This window comes from Haliotis rufescens, unplaced genomic scaffold (genome assembly GCF_023055435.1).
Source record: "Haliotis rufescens isolate VD_foot unplaced genomic scaffold, xgHalRufe1.0.p SCAF_5, whole genome shotgun sequence".
NCBI classification, from domain to species: Eukaryota; Metazoa; Mollusca; class Gastropoda; order Lepetellida; family Haliotidae; genus Haliotis; species Haliotis rufescens.
The window spans coordinates 37926032-37953779 of record NW_025964223.1 but is presented as its reverse complement, the minus strand read 5'-3'; the positions used below and the strand labels follow the sequence as shown (position 1 = coordinate 37953779).

At 40.8% G+C, this 27748-nt stretch overlaps 2 protein-coding genes across 3 annotated transcripts in view; one reads left to right on the top strand and one right to left on the bottom strand.

Moving 5' to 3' along the window:
- The window catches only part of LOC124116333 (protein OSCP1-like), a 33178-nt gene extending 9437 nt beyond the window's left edge, over positions 1-23741 (bottom strand). The window contains exons 1-5 of the mRNA XM_046477628.2: positions 23603-23741; positions 10899-11053; positions 4129-4296; positions 3895-3975; positions 3422-3525 (exon numbers count right to left, since the gene is read on the bottom strand). Coding sequence (XP_046333584.1) covers positions 3422-3525; positions 3895-3975; positions 4129-4296; positions 10899-11053; positions 23603-23714 — 620 coding nt within the window. The 5' untranslated portion in view covers positions 23715-23741. The remainder of the gene's footprint in view (positions 1-3421; positions 3526-3894; positions 3976-4128; positions 4297-10898; positions 11054-23602) is intronic.
- A 12-nt stretch (positions 23742-23753) lies between these two features.
- LOC124116332 (24-hydroxycholesterol 7-alpha-hydroxylase-like) overlaps positions 23754-27748 on the top strand; it is a 33294-nt gene continuing 29299 nt past the window's right edge. For both annotated transcript variants that reach the window (XM_046477627.2, XM_046477626.2), the window contains exon 1: positions 23754-24062. In XM_046477627.2, coding sequence (XP_046333583.1) covers positions 23865-24062 — 198 coding nt within the window. In that variant the 5' untranslated portion in view covers positions 23754-23864. The remainder of the gene's footprint in view (positions 24063-27748) is intronic.

The window sequence follows — 27748 nt, the reverse complement described above, 5'->3', positions numbered from 1 at the left end:
CTGTATAGTGCCTGTACCATGTGTACTGTACCCAACGCATAGTGCCTGTACCATGTGTACTGTACCCACTGTATAGTGCCTGCACCATGTGTACTGTACTCACCGTATAGTGCCTGTACCATGTGTATTGTACCCACCATATAGTGCCTGTACCATAAGTACTGTACTCACCATATAGTGCCTGTACCATGTGTTCTGTACCCACTGTATAGTGCCTGTACCATGTGTATTGTACCCACTGTATAGTGCCTGTACCATGTGTACTGTACTCACCGTATAGTGCCTGTACCATGTGTATTGTACCCACTGTATAGTGCCTGTACCATGTGTACTGTACCCACTGTATAGTGCCTGTACCATGTGTATTGTACCCACTGTATAGAGCCTGTACCATGTGTACTGTACCCACTGTATAGTGCCTGTACCATGTGTACTGTACCCACTGTATAGTGCCTGTACCATGTGTATTGTACCCACTGTATAGTGCCTGTACCTTGTGTACTGTACCCACTGTATAGTGCCTGTACCATGTGTACTGTACCCACTTTATTTGGCCTGTACCATGTGTACTGTACCCACCATATAGTGCCTGTACCATGTGTATTGTACCCACTGTATAGTGCCTGTACCATGTGTATTGTACCCACTGTATAGTGCCTGTACCCACTGTATAGTGCCCGTACCATGTGTACTGTACCCACTGTATAGTACCTGTACCATGTGTATTGTACTCACCGTATAGTGCCTGTACCATGTGTACTGTACCCACCGTATAGTGCCTGTGCCATGTGTATTGTACCCACTGTATAGTGCCTGTACCATGTGTACTGTACCCACTGTATAGTGCCTGTACCATGTGTACTGTACCCACCATATAGTGCCTGTACCATGTGTATTGTACCCACCATATAGTGCCCGTACCATGTGAACTGTACCCACTGTATAGTACCTGTACCATGTGTACTGTACTCACCGTATAGTGCCTGTACCATGTGTACTGTACCCACTGTATAGTGCCTGTACCATGTGTACTGTACCCACTGTATAGTGCCTGTACCATGTGTATTGTACCCACTGTATAGTGCCTGTACCATGTGTATTGTACCCACCGTTGAGTGCCTGTACCATGTGTATTGTACTCACCGTATAGTGCCTGTACCATGTGTACTGTACCCACTGTATAGTGCCTGTACCATGTGTACAGTACCCACTGTATAGTGCCTGTGCCATGTGTATTGTACTCACCATATAGTGCCTGTACCATGTGTACTGTACCCACCGTATAGTGCCTGTACCATGTGTACTGTACCCACTGTATAGTGCCTGTACCATGTGTACTGTACCCACTGTATAGTGCCTGTGCCATGTGTATTGTACCCACCATATAGTGCCTGTACCATGTGTACTGTACCCACTGTATAGTGCCTGTACCATGTGTACTGTACCCACCATATAGTGCCTGTACCATGTGTACTGTACCCACTGTATAGTGCCTGTACCATGTGTACTGTACTCACCGTATAGTGCCTGTACCATGTGTACTGTACCCACTGTATAGTGCCTGTACCATGTGTACTGTACCCACTGTATAGTGCCTGTACCATGTGTACTGTACTCACTGTATAGTGCCTGTACCATGTGTATTGTACCCACCGTTGAGTGCCTGTACCATGTGTATTGTACTCACCGTATAGTGCCTGTACCATGTGTACTGTACCCACTGTATAGTGCCTGTACCATGTGTACAGTACCCACTGTATAGTGCCTGTGCCATGTGTATTGTACTCACCATATAGTGCCTGTACCATGTGTACTGTACCCACCGTATAGTGCCTGTACCATGTGTACTGTACCCACTGTATAGTGCCTGTACCATGTGTACTGTACCCACTGTATAGTGCCTGTGCCATGTGTATTGTACCCACCATATAGTGCCTGTACCATGTGTACTGTACCCACTGTATAGTGCCTGTACCATGTGTACTGTACCCACCATATAGTGCCTGTACCATGTGTACTGTACCCACTGTATAGTGCCTGTACCATGTGTACTGTACCCACTGTATAGTGCCTGTACCATGTGTACTGTACCCACTTTATTTGGCCTGTACCATGTGTACTGTACCCACTGTATAGTACCTGTACCATGTGTACTGTACTCACCGTATAGTGCCTGTACCATGTGTACTGTACCCACTGTATAGTGCCTGTACCATGTGTACTGTACCCACTGTATAGTGCCTGTATCATGTGTATTGTACCCACTGTATAGTGCCTGTACCATGTGTATTGTACCCACTGTATAGTGCCTGTACCATGTGTATTGTACTCACCGTATAGTGCCTGTACCATGTGTACTGTACCCACCGTATAGTGCCTGTACCATGTGTACTGTACCCACTGTATAGTGCCTGTGCCATGTGTATTGTACCCACCGTTGAGTGCCTGTACCATGTGTATTGTACCCACTGTATGGTGCCTGTACCATGTGTATTGTACCCACCATATAGTACCTGTACCATGTGTATTGTACCCACCATATAGTACCTGTACCATGTGTACTGTACCCACTGTATAGTGCCTGTACCATGTGTATTGTACTCACCGTATAGTGCCTGTACCATGTGTACTGTACCCACTGTATAGTGCCTGTACCATGTGTACTGTACCCACCGTATAGTGCCTGTACCATGTGTATTGTACCCACTTTATAGTGCTCGTACCATGTGTACTGTACCCACTGTATAGTGCCTGTACCATGTGTACTGTACCCACTGTATAGTGCCTGTACCATGTGTACTGTACCCACTGTATAGTGCCTGTACCATGTGTACTGTACCTACTGTATAGTGCCTGTACCATGTGTACTGTACCCACCGTATAGTGCCTGTACCATTTGTATTGTACCCACTGTATAGTGCCTGTACCATGTGTATTGTACTCACCGTATAGTGCCTGTACCATGTGTATTGTACTCACCGTATAGTGCCTGTACCATGTGTATTGTACCCACTGTATAGTGCCTGTACCATGTGTACTGTACTCACCATATAGTGCCTGTACCATGTGTATTGTACCCACTGTATAGTGCCTGTACCATGTGTATTGTACTCACCATATAGTGCCTGTACCATGTGTATTGTACTCACTGTATAGTGCCTGTACCATGTGTATTGTACCCACTGTATAGTGCCTGTACCATGTGTATTGTACCCACTGTATGGTGCCTGTACCATGTGTATTGTACCCACCATATAGTAACTGTACCATGTGTATTGTACCCACCATATAGTACCTGTACCATGTGTACTGTACCCACTGTATAGTGCCTGTACCATGTGTATTGTACTCACCGTATAGTGCCTGTACCATGTGTACTGTACCCACTGTATAGTGCCTGTACCTTGTGTATTGTACTCACCGTATAGTGCCGGGCACCTCTGTGCCCCAGGGGAGTTGTCCAGATGTCGGCAGCACAAAGCGTCCATTGTTACTCTGTACTTTGTCTTTGAGAAATATAGAAACCTGGAAAGCAATGCTGTTGTTAATCTTGTTCCTAGGTGGGACCAGGGAATTATGATGCTACAAACAGATGATGTAACATTTCAGAGTCTGTAGACATATTTACTTCTCTTTCTAAGAGGTTTGCAATTGTCACCGACTACATACAATGAATTGGATCATTTATTATTTAAAAAGGTATTATCTTCTTGGAATGGTTGGGCAAATGAAAGTAAACTAAAAATATAGTTTATCCTAATTTCTTATTGTGGCTATAGTCACCTAAAACACTCATCATGCTAATTGTTGCTGCTCATCAAATTTTATCAATGATGATGATGACTGTCTCTTCCAGCAAGAACATCCTCAGTGAGCAAAGCCAGACAAACTCACCCTTATGTGCATGTCTTGGAAGAAATTGAGGAGTGTCTGTCTCACCAGGTGAAACTCTCCAGCAGACATTGGTGCATAGGTCTGAAAGTACAAGCAACCCTCATTACATATTTGTTGTATCATCTTACTGAGGCTTGGTACATGCACAGAAAGTCAAAACGTCACGTTCACTTGCAAAATGGATGTCACTGTATGGTGATTGTGTTCAATCAGCCTGTGTACAAACCAACTTACCTCAATCAGCATTCTGTATACATGCTCCACCTGCTGTCGGACATTGGCATCTCCATCCACGTAGTTGCGGACAGCGTCCATGTGGTTGAAGGTGATGAGTAGGATTTCCTTGGGACGGAGACACAGGGAGATTTGGTACTTGAAGGCCATTGTCATCAGGTCATACAGCTGGAAATGTCAAACAACAAACATTATGGATAGAATTAAGTAAGGTCACCAGCTATGAACAATTATTACAAGCCTACAAGCAATTTATAACAGACAAAAAACAAGTATCCTTAACATAGGGTTCTTCACAAGCGAATATGATGATTATTCCTAACAAGTTTAGATTTTCTAATGAGCAGAATTCACAAATTTCAAATACAAATGTATGTTTGAAAATGTCTTATGACTATCAATAATTCATGCACCTACCTAGGACTCACCCAATATATATCTCCAGGGCTCGCTTTTCGGTAAACCTGCATTAACCCCTGGAACCATTCGCGTGGATAATCTGACATCGCGAGAATCACTATGGGTGACACGACACATTGGTGCACCAGTGCATCATGAGTTTTCATGCGAAGATACAATACACGATACGTTTTTGTCTGTACCAATGCAAGACAAAACACTTGCTAAAATAAATTATTTACTTCTTGTTTAATGACCCCCACCCCCAGCGTTTTGGGTAGTCAAATATTGCAAAGTGTGTTGTTTTTATGGTTTCATGTTCACAACTTAAAAATAGCCACTAAAACGTGTTCACAGCTAGGTTTTCCTCTTAAACCCAGGGGTCCGGAAACGGTCATATGCGCCGGACATGTCCGATTGGGAATCTCAAATGTCCGATTTAAAATATTGCTTACCGGACATTTAAATTTTTCTGTCCGGACATTTCAAAAAACAAACAACGCTACCTTCGGGGTCCAAGTAATTGATGAGCGTTATCGTATCCCTTCAACGACTTCAGGTGAATAAACAGGCATAACAAACTTGGTCAATAAAAGTATGAAATTTGATATAAAACATAACGATTTCGCCGTAATTATTGTAAACATTATTATAATTATTGAATGAAATATTGAATTTAGTAAAATCTAAATATTTTTTACATTTGTATACTTATCCTGCATTACTCCTTAATGCATTCACTGCTTACCTTGCGACAAAAAAAACTGGGACAGCTAACCGGCGATGGTCCTTGGGTGAATGGCTCTGTTCCGTAATCCCACTTTTACATCCCACCGTCGCTGTCCCTGTGACCTCACGTGACCAAAGGTCAACTCTTCACATCACTGCCTGTCGCCCGAGCTTAAAAAACATACTTTTGAGGTTTCTGAAGCCAAAGTGGGGAGGCAAGTCTGCGACGGGTGGGCCTTAAACGTAGTAATGCAGGATAAGTATACAAATGTAAAAAATATTTAGATTTTACTAAATTTTTTACTTATCCTGCATTACTCCTTAATGCATCTGTATCGGACGGTATGGAGGTGGGAAATCGTCACAATACAGAAACCTCAATAATTCACATCCTGACAACATGACACAGATTGGTCAGTAAACCGTTAAGCGGAAAAGTTGAGAGAAAACGCTAATATGGTAGGGTATTACAATGTGGCAAACAATTGCACATGGGAATTAAAGAATAGTTCCCTATACATTTTAGTAATAAAGACAACGAGCTGCTCAGCCAAATCTTTACTTACTATATAATTATAGCCCTGATGACAATAACTTGTCTTCCTCTGGCGAAATCTGATCGATTACACCGAACAGGAAAAGGCTCTGTATAGGGTGCGTACATTATTTGCGTCGAGGGTTGGTAACTTGCTGAGCTACAACCAACGGCCCAAAACTCCGTACACCTTCAATGTCCTCGAGAGTCACATCGCGAAGATAATGACTAGCGAAAACTGTGTCAGACCTCCAAAAACATCCTTCCATGATTGTCTTGATAGTACAATTGCTGTGTAAGGCCATGGTAAAGGCTAATGCCCTGATCTCATGAGGATTATTCGCTCTTGGTGGATCCAAATTGGCGATCGAATAGGCCTGAAGGATGACTGCGTGTAACCATAAGGATATGGTGTTGCGACTGACCTCGGTCGTGGATGTAGTAGATACGGGTATAAATAACCGCTTCCTCGAACCACGCCTAGTCTTGGAACGGCAGATGAAAATTCGCAGTGCCCGTACCGGACATAATAGAAGTTCACCCTCATCCTCACTGCCCACAATCGTCGAGATTGGTGGAATGGTGAAGGAACGATCAGGTTGGCCTGGTAATTGATTTTTGGCAATAAAATCCCAGCACAACCCTAGATGTACCGCTCCGTGCGTCCCATGCTCAAAACGAACCCGGGTGATGTCGATTGCATGTAATTCGCTCACCCGTGCCGCTGTGGCTAATGCCAAGAGAAACATTGTTTTCTTGGTGAGGTCATAAAAGGAGGATGCATTGAGGGGCTCAAATGGGGGTCCTCGCAAACCTCGAAGTACCACGTTCAGATCCCACGCAGGTGGGCGGAACTTGGTCTTCTGATCCTCAAGCCTGAATGAGCGTAATAAGGCCTGTTGTTCCGGGATCTTAGTAATCTTACGATTATCCGGAACAGCCAACACTGAGTTAAGTGCAACCAAGTACGTGGTAATGGTGCTACCTTTCAAGTGTCTCTGGGTACGCAGATGTAGGAGGTATTCAGCTAAAAACTGAGGTGACGCCGTAGTAGGATCTTGACCTTTTGCCTTGCAAAAAGTTTCAAACGATCCCCACTTATAATCGTAAAGGCTTCTAGTAAAGGGACGATGAGCTAAGGTTATAGCTTTTGCTGCCCGAGCCGAATAGCCTTTTGCACTTAATGCCTTTTTAAGACGAACCAACTGTGCAGACGAAATTTGTCTGGTGTTGGATGAGGCAATTTGCTGTGAGGGTGGATAAGTAGGTTGGACCACTTTGGAAGGGGTAGTGGATCGTTTCCTGCTAGCTTCCTGAGCTCGACGAACCACCCTCTCGCTGGCCACCAGGGCGCGACCAAAGTCAGAGCAAGTGTTCTTGTCTCTTGGATCTTTTGTATTACCCTGGGAAGTAGAACTGGTGGTGGAAATGCATACGCCTTTATTCCTTCCCAAGGAATGCTGAATGCGTCCACCGCCCAAGCCCTCGGATCTAGTAACGGGGAGACATATGTCAAAAGTTGGTGGTTTTGGCAAGTTGCAAACAGGTCGATGTTTGGTTGCCCGAACTTCCGAACCAATTATTGGAATGCTTCTGTGTGAAGTTTCCACTCGGTGGGTGCTACCCTGTCTGGGCGTGATAGAGCATCGGCCAGAATGTTTCGACATCCGGGGATGTGCTGAACTATGAACTGTAGTTGCAGCCGATCCACTAGATGGAAAAACCTGAATGTCTGTTGAAGTAGCGAGTTGGAGTGTGTTGTTCCCTGATTGCGCAGGCACCCCACCACAGTGCTGTTGTTTGTGGATATGGAGAGTTGGGTTGATTGTAGTTGATTCTGCCAATGGGATATGGCTAGAATTACGGCTTCCAACTCCAATTTGTTTATGTGCCATTTCCGATGAGCGCTTGACCATAGCCCTGAGACTGTCTGGTCTTGTAGGTGAGCACCCCACCCCTGAAGGGAGGCGTCTGCGAATAGGTGTAGATTCGGGGACAACCCTGATAAAGAGATTCCTCCTAAGACATTCGACTCTATCGTCCACCAACGGAGATAAGGTCTCAAATGCGTTGGTAGCATGATGGCCCTGAGTGGATCCTGACTCCTGATGTAGGGATTCAGGAATTGTTGTATTGGGCGTAACTGTAATCGGCCTCTGTTGGTTAGGTCCTGGGCTGAGGTGAGTAACCCTAGCAACACTTGCCATTGGTGAAGTGTGCGTGGTTGACAAAGAGCAGGTGACAGGAGGCGTAAAATCTTGTGCCATCTGTCCCTGGGGACCGACAGCAGGTTCTGATCTGTTTGAAATAGTCCTCCTATGAACTGGAGTCAAAATGATGGAGTTAACTCCGATTTCGCCTCGTTGACTATCCAACCCAGTTGATATAGTAGTCTTCTGGTGAATTCTGGCCAATACTAACGTCGGTGTGTGTTGATGACACAGGAGACAGTCGTCTATGTACGACTGGAACCAAATGTTCCCCAGCTGTAGAAACACAGTTATGGGCTTCATTATTCGTGTAAATAGCCACGGGGCCACTGAAATGCCAAATGGGAGTACTGCCCACTGGTAGTGGACCCCATTGAACTGGAACCTGAGGAATCTGCGATCTTTGGGATGAATCGGTATGTGCAGATATGCATCCTGTAGATCGATACTGATCAAGGAATCGAACGCTTTTATGCTGGTTCTGAGTAGTCTCAATGTAATGAGGCGGAAATAGGGTTGACGCTTCAGATAGAGCTCGTTGAAAACAGAGAGATTGTGTATCATTCTCATCTTGTCTGAGCCCTTCTTGGGTACCAGGAAGATGTGAGAATAAAATCCCGGAGTTAGCGCTGGGGTGTGTATAATCTCTACGGCTCTTTTCTCCAATAGTAAGTCTATGTTGGCCTTTAAAAGGACATGTTGCTTCCTTGGATAATTCCCCGGAATGGGTGCCGTGGTCAACGGAGGAAAAACCTCTATGTCTAGTTGGTAACCGTGGCGTAGAATGTTGAGAACATAATCGTCCCTGAGGATGCTCCAGTTCTTCCAAAACAGATTCAGTCTCCCGCCTACGGGGGTATCGACAATTGGGACGACTGGGGGTAGGAGATCCCAGTCGTGACTGTCTAACATTTCAATGTTTGCCCCTCCTATCACCTCCCTTACTGTGGTATTTACCACGTCAGGATTGATAAGAACCCTGGGGTTTTCCTCTGCCACGCCCTTTGCCACGAAAAGAATCTTGCACCTGTCCTTCCTTAAGCGACTCACGTCTAGGCCTGTAGTTGCCTGACTTGCCTGATCGCTACCCCCGACAACGCATCTTGAGACGCTGGCGCACTGTCTGCAGACGTAACAGATGTAGAATTCTCCAAATTAGGTGCAATTATAATACTCCCAACATTCTCCGGGAGAGAAGATTCCGGTGGCATGTGCACCTCCGCAGTGACAGTTACAGCCGACCTATTATCCCTCATAGATAAAGGTTGCGTCGTAATGATCGAATCCTGTCCCTCGCTCATTCGCGATAGCTATAGAGACATTTTCCTTTTCTCACGACGTGATTGCTGCAAAATACGTTCGTAAGTAACTTGCCTATACCTCGCGAAACTCGTTGGAGAGAGGTTACTACAAAAAACACATTTAGAATTTGGTGCACAAATTTGTGTACACGACAAACAACGTGGGTGAGGATCTTTAATAGATTTTTTTCCACGACAATTAGTACAACGCGCAAGCATAAGTTACGCAATAATATACTAGAAGAAAACGGGACTGGAATTTACTGCCGTAGATAATTTCTTGGCAAATTTTGGAACGAGTTGAAAGTGTATAAATGCTTGAATATACACAACTCAATGAACCGCCAAAGCTAGTAGTATTGAAAACAACATATGAAATACGCTATACATACCTAGCCGATAATTGTAAACAATTGACTACCTTTACCAAGCAAACAATTGTAACACAATTCAAAATGGCAAGGAACAGATAGCACGTGGCGGGGAAAAAAAAGAAAAAAGACACGTCTTTTTTTCCGCCTCAAAACATCAAATACAACTTCACAACATGTTGAAAGTAATATGAAAGGTATACATCACCCATCGCAGAAGAATTTTAGAATGGTAGACGAATTGGAAGGTCTAAATAAATCCAAAAAACGAGAGCTCCGCTGGAAACGTCCTAGCTATGTCGCGACAGGCAGTGATGTGAAGAGTTGACCTTTGGTCACGTGACGTCACAGGGACAGCGACGGTGGGATGTAAAAGTGGGATTACGAACAGAGCCATTCACCCAAGGACCATCGCCGGTTAGCTGTCCCAGGTTTTTTTGTCGCAAGGTAAGCAGTGAATGCATTAAGGAGTAATGCAGGATAAGTAAAAAATAATATTAATAAAATATATTGCAAACTCTAGTCCAGATAAACAGTGAACAAATTTTTTTATTACCAGATATTATAATGAAAGGATTAAATTGCGTTCTTCAGTTTGGATTTGTTGACTTGTATTTCCGGTGTTACGTGATCGCGGGGATCAGCTGATAATGTTTTCTGAGAAGGGGGAAAACATTGTGTCATTGGAAAACTTGAGTTTACTAAAAATGTTAGTAAATTTTGGGAGCCATGCTTTACCGCGCTATAACCGAAGCGCTCAATAACGAGGGAACACTGTACCTAACAACTTGTAATGTGTGTGAAAAGTCGTACGAAAATATGCTATTTGAAGGGGGCACGGCCTAAATACAAATGTCCGATTGGGATTTTAAATTTTCCGGACCCCTGCTTAAACCTGTTGTGAAAATTATTCACTCAAGAAGTTTCCACTTGATCTGATATAAATATGCGTATCACGTTACATATTGTATCGCGATATGTATGTATTGTGATACGCATCGTACCATGACCATGCTGAATCATTTCGCCCCCAAGAATCAAGAAAATGGATTCATGGGCTAGTGTTGGTTTACGGAAATGTGGAGGATGCCTAGGCCTAATTGCTTCTAAGTTGTGTTATTTTTATATCATTGTGCTATTTGGCATGCGACAAACATTTATGAAGATATGGTGTGGAAAAAAACTTTTCACTGCATGATCCTTGATGTAAATGTACGACACTGACCTTGTCCATGCTGGCGGCATTGAGCCTCATGATGGAAGCATGAGCCAGTCTGTCGAACACCGTCCTCATGGCCTTCTTGGAGTACAACGTCTGTGCCTTGAACAGCTCCTCCATGAAGCGCTTGTTGAACATTGTCTGTACGATGTCGTTCAGCACTGAAACAAAGCAAACGAAGGAGTCAGTGGGACATACATTATTTTCTTACCTTGCATATGATACTGATTGGCTGAGACACATTCTATTATTTTCAATGTACCCCACTAACATGTAAAGTACGTTCCTTATGTTCCCTACTTGAATTGCTAAACTGTTGGCATTTGATTTGTAACATACCAACTGTAATTTTGTCACTCAAATTAACTATGTAACATGTCATTTTCCAGTTATTTACCATATGTCTCCGCTGAAACTAGATCTAGAGGGAATAACTCTAAGTTGGGAAGGAGACATAAAATTTACCATTTAGTAATCCACACAGGGAAATTGTAGATTAAAGATGAATAAGGCATGATATTTTATTGAAACAGCAAGGAAGTAAATGTTTGACATGTGATTCAAAGACCATTGATCCAGCAGTACACCATCAGCTTTAGTTCAGCAACCTGGTTGACTTCCCCCTTCGTTTCCCCCCGTTTTACACCTTACATCAATCATCACCAATGGCTTGTCACAAGTAAAAGGCATATTATCACACATTAACAAGACTGAAGGAAATTTTACTTGTCTTGGACTTCTGATTAGTACCTAAACATGGTAAAGTTGCAAACCAATGGTTTCTAAGACAAATACTGACACCAGGTAATACAAAAGGCCAAAGTTTGCAGGTCTGCAAGAAGAACATCGAAACTGGGCTTCATGTAAAAGTAAAGATCAACATGAGACATTTTGGTCTAATAGCTTCTTTGCTGCAAATCATAAGCAGTCTCACTGACACACAGAGGAAAAAGACATATGGCATACCATGTGTACAGTGCCAATAAAATATAGCTGTTTCCACTCCATGTGTGATCCGTTATTCAGGTATTGACCATGCTTAAATCAGGTATTGACATATGTGAACCACTTTTTCAGTTATTGATCATGTTGATAGGTGTTTGAATCAGGTATTGACATTGCTTGAATCAGGTATTGACAGGCAGTTAATCTTGTGACACAGGCACCTGCATCACATTCTCCAAATGTAGGATAAAACGCCCTGTGTATTACTAAGATTACACCCAAGGGACCTGCCTCTACACGAACCTGACACAAAGACTTAATAGGCATCACTCCTTAAATAGTCATTAGACTTGAATCAGTCTCCAGGAAACCCACAACAGCTGGATATAGTATGAATATTTATACACCAAGGAAAGATGGCAATGTCACATGGACTTTTGTCAGCTGTAAGATTGCATGATGAAGTTTTCCCACTCCAGCTCAATGGTGACAGCCTCTGCGACATCAATAAACAATGACTTATGCAGAGAAACTTAGGACACAGATAAAACACAACTGAAAACAAAACAATTCAGATTTTGCACCTTTAAGCATATTCCTCATGTTAGGTCCATTCAAAAGGAACAAATACAACAAATCACTAAAAACACAAACTTTTGTGCCATTGTGGTGTTACCATGGTAACAGGGATGAAACTTCAACTGAAACATTATTATCCCAAACAATGATAACATATATAGTCCATGAACCAGGCCAGATATTGGTACCACCTGGGGTTGCAATATCTCAGTATGATTTTTATAAAGTCATATATCGACAGATGAAAAGAAAATTGAAAGCAACCAGGTACACCTGAATCGAATCCAAGGTACCAGATTTCAGGATAGGGGAAACTAGAAAGTTGAATAACTTTACAAGCAATAGTCACACATATAGTGAAGTATGAAATAACACCCCTTAAAAGCCTGAAATTCAGACACCCTTTAAAAGCCTGACATTCTACTAGCCCTTGGGCTACCTTTAATATTAGAAAAACTGACATTTACTTGTGCAAACATGAATTTGCATCCCTGCTTAATATGTCAATGTTCAGCTGTATCAAACATGTTTAACATGTTGACATGGTTGAAGGTGGGTTAATTTGGTCATCTTGGTAGTCGCTGACAACAGAACTGATGAGACTATTTTCCATGTGTGATGAAATCTGGCTTTGCATTATATTCTGTTTCCCAGAGCCAGTATGAGTTGTTCAATTATTTCTATTATCCAAATAATCTGCCAACAGCAGTGTTCCTGTTTACCGAACTACCAGATTCTAGAATTAGACTTGTGTCATAGCGACTGATTTACGACATCCATTGTCTGAAGAACATTTGATTGCAAAGGCTCATTACCCTGGAGCCATGACATCTATATGCCTTGAAACACTTGATTGCTTTTATTTATTAGATGCTAATCCTATTTGTTAATCCCCATTTTTGTGTACATTTATATTTATTACTTACTAAATGTCAGGTGACCTTGGCTATATAAGCCTTGGTCCAGAAAGGAGAAAAAAAGGTCTTACCCTTAGCCTAGCTAGGGTTAGGCTGGGTGCTCAGGGGCACCAAGACAACAAGCACTACCACTATGTGCTGACTTGGCACATAGTGTCATTTGTATGTATCTATCTACATGTATAAAGAAAAACTGTATATACTGCAAGCCATTGTCTCCAAGTTGTCACTTCCTACTGAGAACCATAAGTCGGCCTCTTGCATATACGAGTATGCAAATTGTTCATTATTCAACGTCGGACCGACACGCGTTGATACTTGGACAGATAATTCATGTGACTGCCAGTCCCTGTTGACCGGCAAATAAATAAATCTTTGCTGTTGAACAAACATCGTCAATATTAAAGTTGTCTGTTACCATCAGGGTACCTTGAATACCTTGTATATATTTAGTGCAAGGAAATAACAATTCACTTTGCTCCAAGGTTAAATATATATTTGTGGAGAGTTTCAAAAGCCAGCGGGAACACTGCATGCTCTTTTTAGCCTCACTATAGCACTGATGTAGAATAATCAATAACTGTCACATGCACTTATTACGTCTTGATCATGTTGATAAGCTTCCATGTCACAACAACGTGGTCTAAACATTGATCCTGTGACCTTGCTTGTCAGCATCTGATTTACTTGGGACTTTCATCAAGCCACAATTGACACTAGCCTGTAGCAGCATGGCATGTGGTAATGACAGACCATCCAGTATACATATTCAGGGCTGAAGCTGGTGACATAGCAGAAGCTGCCATCAAGCGCTGGATGATGAGCTAAAAAGTTATGTCTTGTGTCACTGGCTTTTATCATATTTTGAAGTCTTAAAATATACAATTTTACAATAAATTGTATATTGGAAATACTTATCCTATCTCACTCTATGCACTCTCCTTCTTCTTTCGATCCCTTGTGTGGAAATGTTCTTGAACAAAGTTTCCAGCTTCTATGCTTCATTTGCTAAGTCACCCATGCATCAGCATGACGACCACCCCAGTATCTAGGTCATGCACCCTCATGCACCTGCATCATGTGCAGCATGCTGTCCTCGATCTTGTCCATTGACTGCCTCATCATTCTTTTTCTTGGAGCTGACAGGCTAGTGTAACTGTGATGCGGGTCCGATGGGTGGGCACAGATCGTGTGAGATAGGATAAGTATTAGAAATATACAATTTATTGTAAAATTTACAAATTCTTAAACTTATCCACCTCACTCTATGCATTTATCCCACAGTTGGATGATGGGACGCAGATTACCCAAGTCTGTATTCGTCTGTAGCCGTGAGATGTACATGAGGAAGCTGGTGCTCAACACATGCTCAAGGCAGCTGTGGGCTGATAATGGAATTGGGACACCGTCGAAACAGCCGAGACTTGCGGCAACTTCGTGATGATAGACTCTTTTTTACGGTCTCTACAGATGAGTTTTTCGTGCTTCTCTATTGAAGCCTCATTCTGGGAACCTGAATAATAAACATAAACAAAAGGGAGTGGCTCACAATTATTTATTCATGCTGCACATGATACGATTTGGGCGACTGCAATATATCTGCGTTGACAGTTTGTCATTAATTGTTGAGTCAGGAATAGCGGAACTAAGACAGTTACTATGTAGAGCCATGGTAGATGCAACAGCTCTCGTCTCGGGAGGATTCAATGTCTGGGGTGGAGGCAATCCTGCAAAGTTGTAAGCACCGAGTATTAAAGATCATAACCAAAAGGAGAACGCTGTACGGGAAACCTCTGAGGTAACCATCTGAGGGGGATAAAAATCTCTTCCGCAATTGTCGCAGGGACAATGAGGCTTGCAAGTATATGCCTAGATCTTGAACTGGACATAGTGATATGTCCTCGCGATCCTTGGGATTTGGAATCAAAGCCAAAGCCAGGATGGTGAATTGCCTGTCGGGTTGACCAGGAAGTTGGTTCTTGGCGATGAGTCCCATATGAACCTCTCCGTGGTTGTGCCTCTCGAATTGAACCCTGTTAACATCCATTGCATGTATCCCGCTGACTCTTGCAGCAGTAGCCAGGGCTAGAAGAAAGACTGTCTTGAGTGTGATCTGTCTTTTTTTACACCAAGTGTTCATATTCATCTGACATCAGGTGTCATAATATTACGTTCAAATCCCATGTGGGTGGACGTAATCTGGACGACTGGTCGGTGAGTTTATAAGAGCGGAAAAGCGCTTGGAGTTTTGGGACTACAGCAATCTTTACGCCCACAGCCTAATTAAGAGCTGCTAGATATGTGGATAAAGGAGAGCCCCTTGACTTCCGAGTGGAGCAAAGGTAGGCGGTGGTTGGTTTATCGATCGATCTACAGCGACAATATCCCTCGAAGGCTTTCCATTTATTATCACACAACGCTTTTGTGGGAGTATGATGAGCCTCTGTGATAGTCCTCGCTTCCGCCTTGATTACCCTTTAGCAACTAAGGGCTTCTGTAAATGAGCAAGACACATAGATGTAGGGTGTCCAGCGATGGATATTGTAGGCTGGAGTGAGGCTGAAGGAAAAGATCTCTTCGCAAGGGAAGTGGATAATAGTCTCCTCTTGCGAGGTCTACCAACACGCTGAACCAGCTGCAAGCTAGCCAGTAAAGCGCGATCAAAATCAGTTGTAACTATTTTGTCGATGCGATCCTCTGGATTACCCATGGTAGAAGTGCTGTTGGTGGAAACGCGTAGTCATTGAGATTCTCCCATGATATGGCCAGAGCGTCAAACTCCCAGGCCTATAGATCCAGAAATGAAGAGACGAATCTGGGGAGTTGTGCGTTGAACCTTGCGGTGAACAGGTCCACCTCTGGGCGATGGTAGAGGTGGCAAATCTTGGGGTGTAGACACCATTCTGTCGAGGATAGTCAGGGTACAGGGCGTCTGCTATGACATTGCTTATTCATGGAATGTGTCGAGCTCAGGCGTTGATGCCCAATGCATCAATCAGTTGATAAACATCCATCGTCAGAGCCAACAGGAAAGCTGACTGGATCAACCCCATCTTTTTGATATACCACACAACTGAGGCGTTGTCGGACTGCATCATCAGGTGAGGTGATCGAAGAACTTCTGCACGTTGCGAAGGTCTTGATGAGATGGGTTAAATTGGGGCCATCTTCTGTCCTCCAACTGTTGTCTCTGTGGTCGTAAGAGATCAACTGACACCTGAATATGCGTTACTTTTGTAACTTCTTGGGCAACCTGGACACAGAGTGTCCATGTTCCGTATCCTTGGATTTAGATCAGCGATCAATCCCTCTCTTCTGGCATTTTTTAAGATAATCAATAAATGCCTCTTGTGACAAATGAGAGCATTCCAAACACTGTAAACCCAGTTGGCAGACTCCATGACAATGGCAGCATAACTTATGAGGATCCACCGGTGAAAATATGTGGCGGCACTTCATGCAGGCAGGATGTTTGGCTTGGTCTTTACCCATATATGAAATTAGTGCCCCAAAATTCCATTATTTTCAGAAAAATTATGGCCTAAATATTCTCTAAAAAAATACATCTCCACAGGGAGGCGAAAAGAAAAGGAATGATGAGGCAAGACAATGGACCAGGTCGAGGAGAGCGTGCTGCACCAGATCCGGGTGCATGACCTAGATGCTGGTGTGGTTGTCATGGTGATGCATGGGTGGCTTAGCAAATGAAGCTTAGAAGCTGGAATCAAGGAGTGAGTGAGATAATATAAGTTTTAAAATTATGCTATTCCTGGAATGACACTGCCGAAATTTGCTGCTAAGTGTGTTATTGTCAATGTATAGATGCATGTATTAGTTGAACATTTAACATGTTTAAAACAAATGTGGAAAAAAAAGTAAAATATTTCTCACAAATCAATTATCTACACTTACAAAGAGAACACTGCATTGTATATAACAAATGATATAAGGCAATGAATGTGTAGTGAATGGATACATGTCTCTTTTACCCTATCAATAGTTTTTGTATGTACATACATTAGTATCTGAGATCTGAGGACATCCCATTACGGGTCACGTCAGAACGACCTTTCATCCAACCAATCAGAGCGTCGCTTACCAGATCATGAAAGTGACAGTCGGAATGTGATTTCTAATAATGCAGTCGCCAGTTTGAAACTAGTGTCATAAAGCTCGAGAAAGCTGCCTTCTGATTGGCCAGTGTCGATTTCTTGTCAGTCATTTCATTGGTCGGTCAAATTTGGCAAAAGGTCGTTCTGACGTGACGTAATGGGATATCCTCAGGTCTTTGTTTAGCTGTAGTGAAGACTAAGATCTGATTTTAATAACATTGGAATATAAGTATCAAATTTTTACATGTATCCTTTGATATAATTATTCTGTTTGAAGATAAGGGGTAGAATAGCTCTTCAGCAACCCATCCTTAATTGCTGTAAAAGACGAATATGCTTGTCGTAAAAGAGGACTAATGGGATCAGGTGGTCAGGCTCGCTGACTTAGTTGATGCATGTCATCATTTCCCAATTGTGTGGATCGATCCTCATGATGTCAATCACTGGATTGCCAGTCAAGACTCGATTATTTACAGACTGCCGTCATATAGCTCGAATATTGCTGAGTGCGGCGATAAACAACAAACAAACATCGCTGTCTGGCATTTGCTACATACTTGGGGCCCTAATATCAGCCTTGATAAATTCCTGTATAAACAAAAACAATTATGTTAAAGGGCAAGTTCACACGAAAATAAACCTATTTTTCTTGTACTTTTTCATCATGAAAAGTATTTACCTAGTAGTTTCGGAGGCAAAACAATTAAAATATCACACGTATCAAATTTATTTTATTCATAAAATCGGTTCATATTTTTCACATTTACAGAGAGTTATATTTCCATAATAAACACACCATGGCTTATGCCCCTTGCAATATGACGTCATTGGTGCCAATTAATAAAGGAATGACGTCATAAGACTTTATTAGACGCGTTTCACGTGGTGTATGTAGGTGTGTGGTTCTATCTTCTCAGATGCGCAGCCTAGCTATTGTTTTGTTCGGTGCCGAGCTGTCCAAGATACAACGCTAAGCACAATTACTCTAAAATTATTTCGTTTTCCAAAATCGCGACTGAGAAGACAACAATGCACTGATAACATACTGTAAGATTCGCGATTATGGTTGGAAGGGTCCGTTGTATGAACTGCACTTATTCGTTCATTTGTGTTGCGCATATTGGCTCTTGCTGAGTTGCTGGCGTCTTCCGTGAGAGTTTAGATACCTGCTGGTTCTGAAACCACAGGACCATATGTAACTAATAATAACAATAAAAAAAACTTGCCCAAAAATTATAGACGAGGCCGATGGCCGTTTTTGTTACTATTATTAGTTACATATGGTTCTGAGCTGAAACTGATCGGAAGCGGATGGTGTACGATCCTTATATGGAAACGGGCTAAAGGGACAGCACTCTCATCAAGTCCCTGACTGGGATGTTTTTGTAAACAAACGCCGTAAAGTTGAAGTAACTCGATCAGGTAAGTTTGCTGTTTTAGTTTATTCTAACCACAGTAGTATTTAAGAAATGTATTTTAGCAGGGGTAGGGTGATATTTGTAGATAGTTTCACTTGATAATCATGAACATCCGCGATGTTGTCTCGTTTACATGTTCACTTCCTGCATGGTTATGTCGATACTCCTGATCAGCTGATCGTTGCAGTATGCAGCAAACTCCTGTTGATGGAGTAAGTTGTGTTACGTAATGTTTTAGTTTTACAGCCATTCCCGTCTGGAATTAACACAAATCATCTCATTTCGGTAATTAATAAACTTTATAAAAACACAGGAAAACAAATTATAAATTATATAAACTCATTGAAATTCTGTGTGTGTGTGTTTGTGTGTGTACCTAATCTTTAAATAATCATGTACAATAATTTTGATTCAGACTGTTGAAGCAAAAATCCGCAAAAATACATTGTTGCAACATGTTTATTTTTTTATATTTAGGCTTTATATATTTTTTATTCAAAAAAATATCTGGTTTTGCTGGTTTGTAGCTGACAAAATATCCAGTCACTATCCAAAATCATCGCCCACCCACCACCCAAAATATTCAAATTTCATGTTGCAATTTACACACATATACAATTTATAGCACATTTATACATGAAAAAAATCAAGTTACCATTTTGTATTTTGTGATAGTGAGATATGGATGACAAAAGTGTTAATGTTTCTATGTTGTATCTTTCAAATATGAAGTCATGCCAGACACCGATGCCCAGAAAGAACAGGTCCCCAGTCCATCATGGTGTAAAGTCGCTGTCCAATGTACACCAGAAGCATGGCACACCGTGCTTCACAGTATGAGGTACAAAATAATATTTTTACAATGAATAATCACACTATGTAAATACTATATGCAAATAATTTCTGTATTGAACTATTTTGTGTATCTATTATATTCTATATTGTTGTCTTTTGTTGTAAAAGTGTAGTGTGGATGACAAATGAACGTATACTGTGAATGACATATAAAAGTTTAGATCTGATACAATTTGTACACAGTTAACTGATGATATTTGAATTCAGGCACCGAGTGACATGCCTGACACTGCTGAAGATTATTACCATCTTCTTTTACAATTATTTAGTCAGTGTACATATTATTTTGACAAATCTATGTTAAAATTATTTTTATATTTTTCAGGTCCCACAATGATATGGAAGAGTATAAATGCGACAAAACCCTTTCCATATTCATATGAAATCTCTGTAAAAAACAGTTGATGGTTCGATTCTGAATAAATCATGAGCACGTGTTAATGAATCGCTATCAAATAGTGATAATACCAGGTGTTCGCGAAAGGTGAGAGTATCCTGCCCCAACGGTGTCACAAGAAATCCCTGGTGTTGAGATCCATTTTCATTGTGTGCAAATTGTGCAGAGTTACAAGTCATAAAATATTAGAGTGTCTTGTGAGGTACAGTGCTTTAGACAACAAGAGAGCTGTACTTTTGAGTGAGTGAGGGAGTGAGTATGGTTTTACGCCGCTTTTAGCAATATTCCAGCAATATCACGGTGGGGGACACCAGAAATGGGCTTCACACATTTGTACTTTTGAAATAGTCAACCAGTGCACTAACAAGTTGCCTCTGAGCATTTAGCCAGTGCTTGTGATATTTTCTTCACTCTTTTACCCGGCCTTCGCCCTTGCCCAAAACTACCTGATCCAGCATCAGCCATCCTGTATTACCGAAACTTGTCAAATGAAACAGCAAAGGCTGATTGTTGTCAGAGACCATAAAACAAGATTTCAATGAAAAAAGTTTATTTTAATGAGCATAGAGAAAAACATTACATACATCAGATGGAAATCTTTCATGAATCATCTCGACAACACAAGATGGAATAACTTTTCTCTGATTCTTCAACTATTTCTGCAAATCTCCAAAGTGAACCTCTTGTTTATGAGGTGTAGATAGATTCTGAAATGAAAAAGTGTTTTTTTTAAGTCAAGCTATGCACAACATTACAAAAAAATATCACACCATTTACATATATATTTTTGTCATTAAATCTGGAGGGATGCTTATATAAGAAGTAACTTGTATTGATGATATATGCATAATTTTTATTACATGTTAATAATTCAATAAATACCAAAACAGTTTATAGTTCTATCATGTTGACATGATGTGTTTATTACTGTAGGTTTGAATACTTCTTGAAATATTGTGGGCATGTTTCAATATCACTGATGTAATTTAATAACCTTACAAGTTACATATGCTTTCACAACTTGTCAAATAAACATTTATGGTACTTGAATCTCTTATTTTACTTGTCAGATTTTTTTGTTGTGCATGATAGATCTTAAAATGCATAATAAAATAAATTGATGAAAGTAAATCATATTATATGTTTTCTAAACTTTATTTCAAGTGTTAATATAAAAAAGGGTGGTGGGGTAGCCTTGTGGTGAAAGCGTTCGTTCGATCGTCACACTGAAGACCCAAGTTCGATTCCCCACATGGGCACAACATGTGAAGCCCTTTTCTGGTGTCCCCCAGTTGTGATATTGCTGGAATATTGCTAAAAGCGGGGTAAAACCCTACTCACTCACTCATATAAAAAAATGATTGCATATTTCATTTGCATTTTAGGGGGTGGTTGTTACAGACGTTTTGCTCAAAAGGTCAGGTTGGGAGGTCAAAATTTCCAAACAAAGATTTACAATTTCAAATATTTTTCACTAATATTCAACAAGTTTTACTTATAGTTTCTTAGATAATTTATATGTATTGATTGTGACGGTAAATGAGCTTTTTGTAAACATTTTACATATATCTGGTCCACTCAGTTAAACAACCCACTGTTTTTAATAATTAATTATATATTAGATATTTCTTCTTTTTTATAGTTTCTAAACATTTTTTTTAAAAATCTGGCCCCATAATAGATGATAAATAGTTTCCCTGCAAAGTTGCAATGCATTTTCTATGAATGGTTGTCAGAACAAACCAATAACCAATTATCTATTAAATAGAATAAGACACTGTAGGCCTACTGCAGTAACTGGTTTCAAACACTAAACAAATCAATTGAGTGATCTATCTTTTCACTTTCAAATGGGGACGGTGTGAAGTGTGAAGTACGACATCCAATTACTTAGCAATAAATATGGCAGGTATTTTGAACTCGGATGGGAAAAAATCAAAGAGAATCTTTTTTTTCCCCAGTACGTTTCCACTCGGCAACCGACTTTAGAAACGTACTGGGACGTACCCCATTTTCGTGTTACTCTAAGCATATGGTCTCGTCATCAGCTGGTAGGCCAAATGTGTAATCTTGTTGAGACAACGTTTGGCGACAGATCGTATTTGTTTCTTGATATTGGCAAGTAGAATTGATCTGTGGCCTATAGGTGGTGGGAATAGTTACACCTAATACAGACAAACTCAGATGCCGATACCGGCGATAGGGTCGTAACAGGGTGGGACAGGATGAATAGGCCTGCTGACGAAGCATGCGGGTCACCAGGCGTGACAAAAATCTCTTAGAATATTACGTTTCCGCTTCTGAAAACGTAATAATGAGCATATAGGTAATTTAGGTATACACACATCAAAGTGTTATTCTTACCACGTTGTCACTGGTAGGCCTACTTGTGTAGATGTCGAGTCCGGGTCGGGTGACAAATTAGGTGATGTGGGTCTTCTCTTGTTTCCACTTGATTTTCATCGTTTCCATACCGCGAAGCTTGCTCGTTTTGGTTCAAAATCGTATGGTTTTGCGATTTCTTGAAGGGTCAAGGGAACTTCTCCGGACCAGGCAAGGTATCGGATGCCATGTTGTCTCACCATAAACTGGTACTTGATATCTTTTGCGTTGTGACAAGACAGGGACACAGTTAAATTGGCACCAATTACGTCATAATCTAAGGGGGTTAACTCAGGCCTGTTAAGCTCGGAAAACGAAGGCCTCATAACGGCATGACATTTTCACACTTATTGTGAGCTCGCTACATTGACTATGAGAAAAATGAGTGTATATTTTCAAACACTGATACTAACTAATTCTAAAATTCTGTTTTGTTTAAAATAAGAAAGAAAATGATTTTTTCGTGTACACTTCCCCTTTAATGGATTAACATGCACTGTATTTTTTTTATGCCAAAGGAGAGTTAATTGCGCAAATGGTGATGATGTAATTCACAAGCAGCCAGGGGATGGGGTAGGGTGGGGTGTGTGTGGTGGGGCTATGGCTATGATGCTGACAAACTGAGAACCATAATTAATTCATCATGACTAATAGGGCCACAAACCCACAAATATCAGATCCTGACATGCCTAAGGGACACAACTCAGATTATTTATAGGCATTGTGAACAAACTCTATTTACAAGGCAACAAGTACTACCACTAGTGTAAGCTAGATGGGATCTGAAAGATCAATAGCAACTTTCTGTTTTGCTTGTGTCCACACAGTACCCTGGCTAATAGCATGGCTATAGAAAGAAACTGAAGTCTCGTTCCTGCAAGTTGCATGTTATGACATACTTCCAGATATATGTGAAGCATTCTATTAACATGCAAGGACAGTGAAATATTATCTAATCTTCGTGTCGGGCACCCAAACCTTCCTGCAGCATGACAGTGTTCGATGAACTACTGTAAATCAGTGACAGTTATTCAGGGTAATGTAAACAGTACGATAACACGGGTCGAACGTTGGACACGCAGCTCAGCAAATTTCTGTATCTCACCTTTCTTTGCTTTTTCACTTGGGATGTTCTGAGCGCGCAGTCTTTGATCTAATATATACATCATCTCTCCACCAAGATTGATGAAAAGCAGGGGTAGTGTTTTCAGTGACATCTTCGCCGATTTCTAAAGTATCTCTCGTTTCTAAGATAATCACTCGCACCAGCTGAACGATAGCTTCGGCAGGCAACCGACAGTTCTCGTTTTGTCTCGTTCGATCAAAACAACCATACGAGATGTCAACAGGAGGTCAAAGGTCACAACATGGCAGAGTTTAATGTGTTGTCCTTAGTGTTAATGGCAGTTCCAGTTTCAGTACTGTTATATGTCGTTGTCACGTATTTTACACGACGGAATTATGAGAAGCAACCTCCGGTTTATCAAGGGTGGATGCCGTGGCTTGGGTGCGCGCTTGAGTTCGGAAGAGCTCCATTGACGTTCATCCAACAGAAACATGAAGAGGTAGGCGGGGGACGATGATTAGTTCGCCAGGTTGATTCAAGATTCTTGATATCTGTAATTAAGATCCCTGTGTTGACTTGATTATCATCTGATTATCACCATTGATACATAGCATATCTTTTCTTATTCATATGTTAACGAATATTGTAAAAATTTCACATGAAAACCTTTGTTGTCAGTGCATTAAATGTTTGATTGGACTAAGAAGTTGACGGATGTCAAGGTAGACACAATTTTATGGATAACAACTTCTTTAAAGGGGCACTGATCTAACGCAATTCCCCGGACTGGTTGTTGCCTTTGTTATTGTTTTTTCCCCCGTGAGTACCCGGATGATACGCAACGCAACTGAGCGTGACCAGAGACTGGGCTACCGTCTGCAAGGACAGTTAAATAAACTTGGAGGCTGGAGGCAATATTTGTTTTACGCATTTTTGCATAAACACTGATTGGTTAACTGTGATCTATAAAGATTTCGACAAAGGGCGCATGTTAATTCATTTCTTCAGCCAAAACAAACAGACAAAAAAGAACGGCGGAGCTCATCGGATGTCGTCATTTGGAAATAACCAAGATGGTTATAGTTTAACACTAAAAAAAGTATCCATGCAGTGAAAGCATTTTCTGATTTCGGATTGCGTCGATAATACGATTACTACTCCCTTGTTGTCATCCACGTTTTCTCGTATAACCCTACACTTGTGTATTTGTCGTCATTCACTTGATGCTCAGTTAATGAATTTATTACAGGTACAATTAGTGGTAGCACCACTTAGATTACCTGACAAAGGTTCCCATTTGGCATTTATTGTGTCTGGGGTAATTATTCAATCTAAATCCAGGATGAAGTGAGGTGAAATGTGTGTTATGTAATATGCACGTGGCAGCCCAGCAAGAGATGAATGATCAGTTGATTTACTTTTTTTTTGTAAATCAACGGATCGTTCCTGGTCATCAAAGGATTAACAGAGAATACGTTGATTGATTAATTACTGTTATCTTGCACAGTGGATATGTCAAAATTGAGTGTTTACATGTCTAGGTTTACTAATCAAAGGGAATACACTCATATCATGGCGTGAAGTGCCCATGTAAAAACAACATACTTTGTTCAAAGGGTTAACTGATAATATGTTGATTGATTGATCATTGTTATTTATCACTCAGTGGATTTTTTAGGAACCGTGGACGTTATGAAAATAGTTGTCACGTGGGCTTTCTCAGCCGACCCTTGTGACTTGACACCTATGTGAAACCCCTTAAACAATCCATGAGATCAGTTGTGAAACGAACACGGGTTATAATATCCCTAAACGATATATATCTTTTAAAATATTTGATTGTTACAGAGGCACTTGACATCGAATAAGTTGCTTTGTACAGCTGCAGACGAGTGGGATATTGTTCCTTTGTGTGGATATTCACGGATACATTCCTCGAACAAGGAAGCTGCCTAAAATTTATACACATAAATTTGGTGGGTTGTAATTATGGTATTTGCATTTTGTTTTCTTTCATTTCAACCGATAATTCGTTCTTGTTTCTCTACGTCTTGGTTAGGAAATTCTTCAATGCGCGATAGACGTTGTTTTCACAGGTCTTTTCTTTTGTAAGCGTGTATATATTACCGTCAATTTATAAAATGTGTAAATATTTCAGTCATTTTGTCTAAAAATTCTGTCCATATTGATTAAGACTATCAAACATCACAACAGATTATTATGTAGGATTAGAAGCCAAACAACATAGAAATGTACTTTTCAACGTAACATTTTCAGTCTCTTGGTGATGACATTAAACATCAAAATGTTTGGAATTCGTTATCATAATAATAGAGATGGAAATGTTTTTCAGTCAATTTGTAAAATAACTGAATATTTAGACGTTTAATAAATATGTTACACATTTTGATAGTAAAATAATATACACACTATAAAAAAGCAATGCTCAGGTGAAATATTTACTTTATGTTGCAAGTCAAAATAGTGTAAACGAAAATCGCAAAATTACCCAAGCAAGTGACTTATCAAAACTTCGTCACCATTACCGATGCTACCCACAAAGATACCTTCATTTCCTTATTATCTCGAAAACTGTATTTCATTTTGTTGATCAATGTGACCATACGCCCTAATATAATTACTTCCGGTATCCATAAAATTGACTAATGCGCTTACGAATGGCGCAGCAGAGGTCCTGAACTAGTCTAGATTTCTGCTATACATCCAGGTACTCACTGGGAAAAAACAATAACAAAGGCAACAACCAGTCCCGGGGAATTGCGTTAGATCAGTGCCCCTTTAATACTGTAAAAAGCGACGTATGTCAGTGTATTGTGTGTATATATATATATATATATATATGCCGAGGAAGAAGTTTGATATTTTTACAACGAATGAAGTTCATCAGGCTGACCTCTTGTTTCTTCCCCACGATAAGGTAAAACGCAAAATTGATAAATACGCTTTAACAGTAGTGGATGTGGCTAGTCGATACAAAGAGGCTGAGCCATTAACCTTGAAATATTCAACAGAAGTAGCTAATGCACTGAGCCGCATATATAAACGCGGACCGCTAAAATGGCCTAAGCTATTTCTAGTAGATCCTGGTCGCGAGTTTATGGGATCAATAACTAAACTGTTAACAAAGCACGATGTCGAAATCAGGCGTGGTGAAAGAGAGGCCCACCGCAGTTAAGCTATCGTCGAAAGATTTAACAGGACATTAGCGGAACATTTGTTTGGCTATCAGTATGGGATTGAAATGAAATCCGAGTGATTGAGATCAACCGAATGGGTGACACGATTATCAGCTGTTGTATCAGCGCTGAATAATGAAGTAACGAGATTAATAGGGAAGAAACCATCCGATGCGATTAAAATGAAATCCGTGACTTCCGAATCTTCAGCACTGAGGAGAGGCAAAGAACGAAAACTTCCGGATAGAGTAAGGGTAAGATATTTATACCAGCCCGGTGAACTCGAAGGAGGCCTACGTCGCACAACCGATCCGATTTGGTCTCTTAAGACATATAACATTAGTAGATTGGTTTATGAAAGAAGCAGAGCCTATTCTTTATTATCTTCAAGATGGACTGGGTAGGGCATTTGTACGAGAAGAGTTGTTCATAGTTCCCGACGGTACGGTATTACCACCATAACCTTAAGCATAGGTAGTTGCACCATCCTTATCAATCCATCTCTTTGTATCTAAGGGGGATAATGATGTCTTGTTCATTCTTAATCCATATTTCCTATGATTGTAACTTCTTAAAGAGTTCATCTCGTGTTTGAACGTTCTATCGTTGAAAAATTATTCTTTATACTGTTCGTGTTTGATATGCTTTTTTACAACATACTTCTTAACGCCCTTAGCTTTTCTTATCTCCCCATTATCAGACTTCTTTATAGAATACATCTTAGGTCTTAATCCGACATACTCAGCTATAGGGGTCCCAGCACATTCATCCTTCATCTTACCTAACACCTTTTTATTTACTACGCTGTGCAGTGGATTATCTTTTGGGTAACATACATATCTATTTTTACTGCCATATCTTTATACACATCCTCGGTTTGTATTTCCATCAACAAAGAATCTGTGTCGGTATATAACACCTCGCATCTATCGCCGTATTGCTTCTTAAGTTCGTTGTAATAAAAGTCATACATTAAGTGTTTTGACAA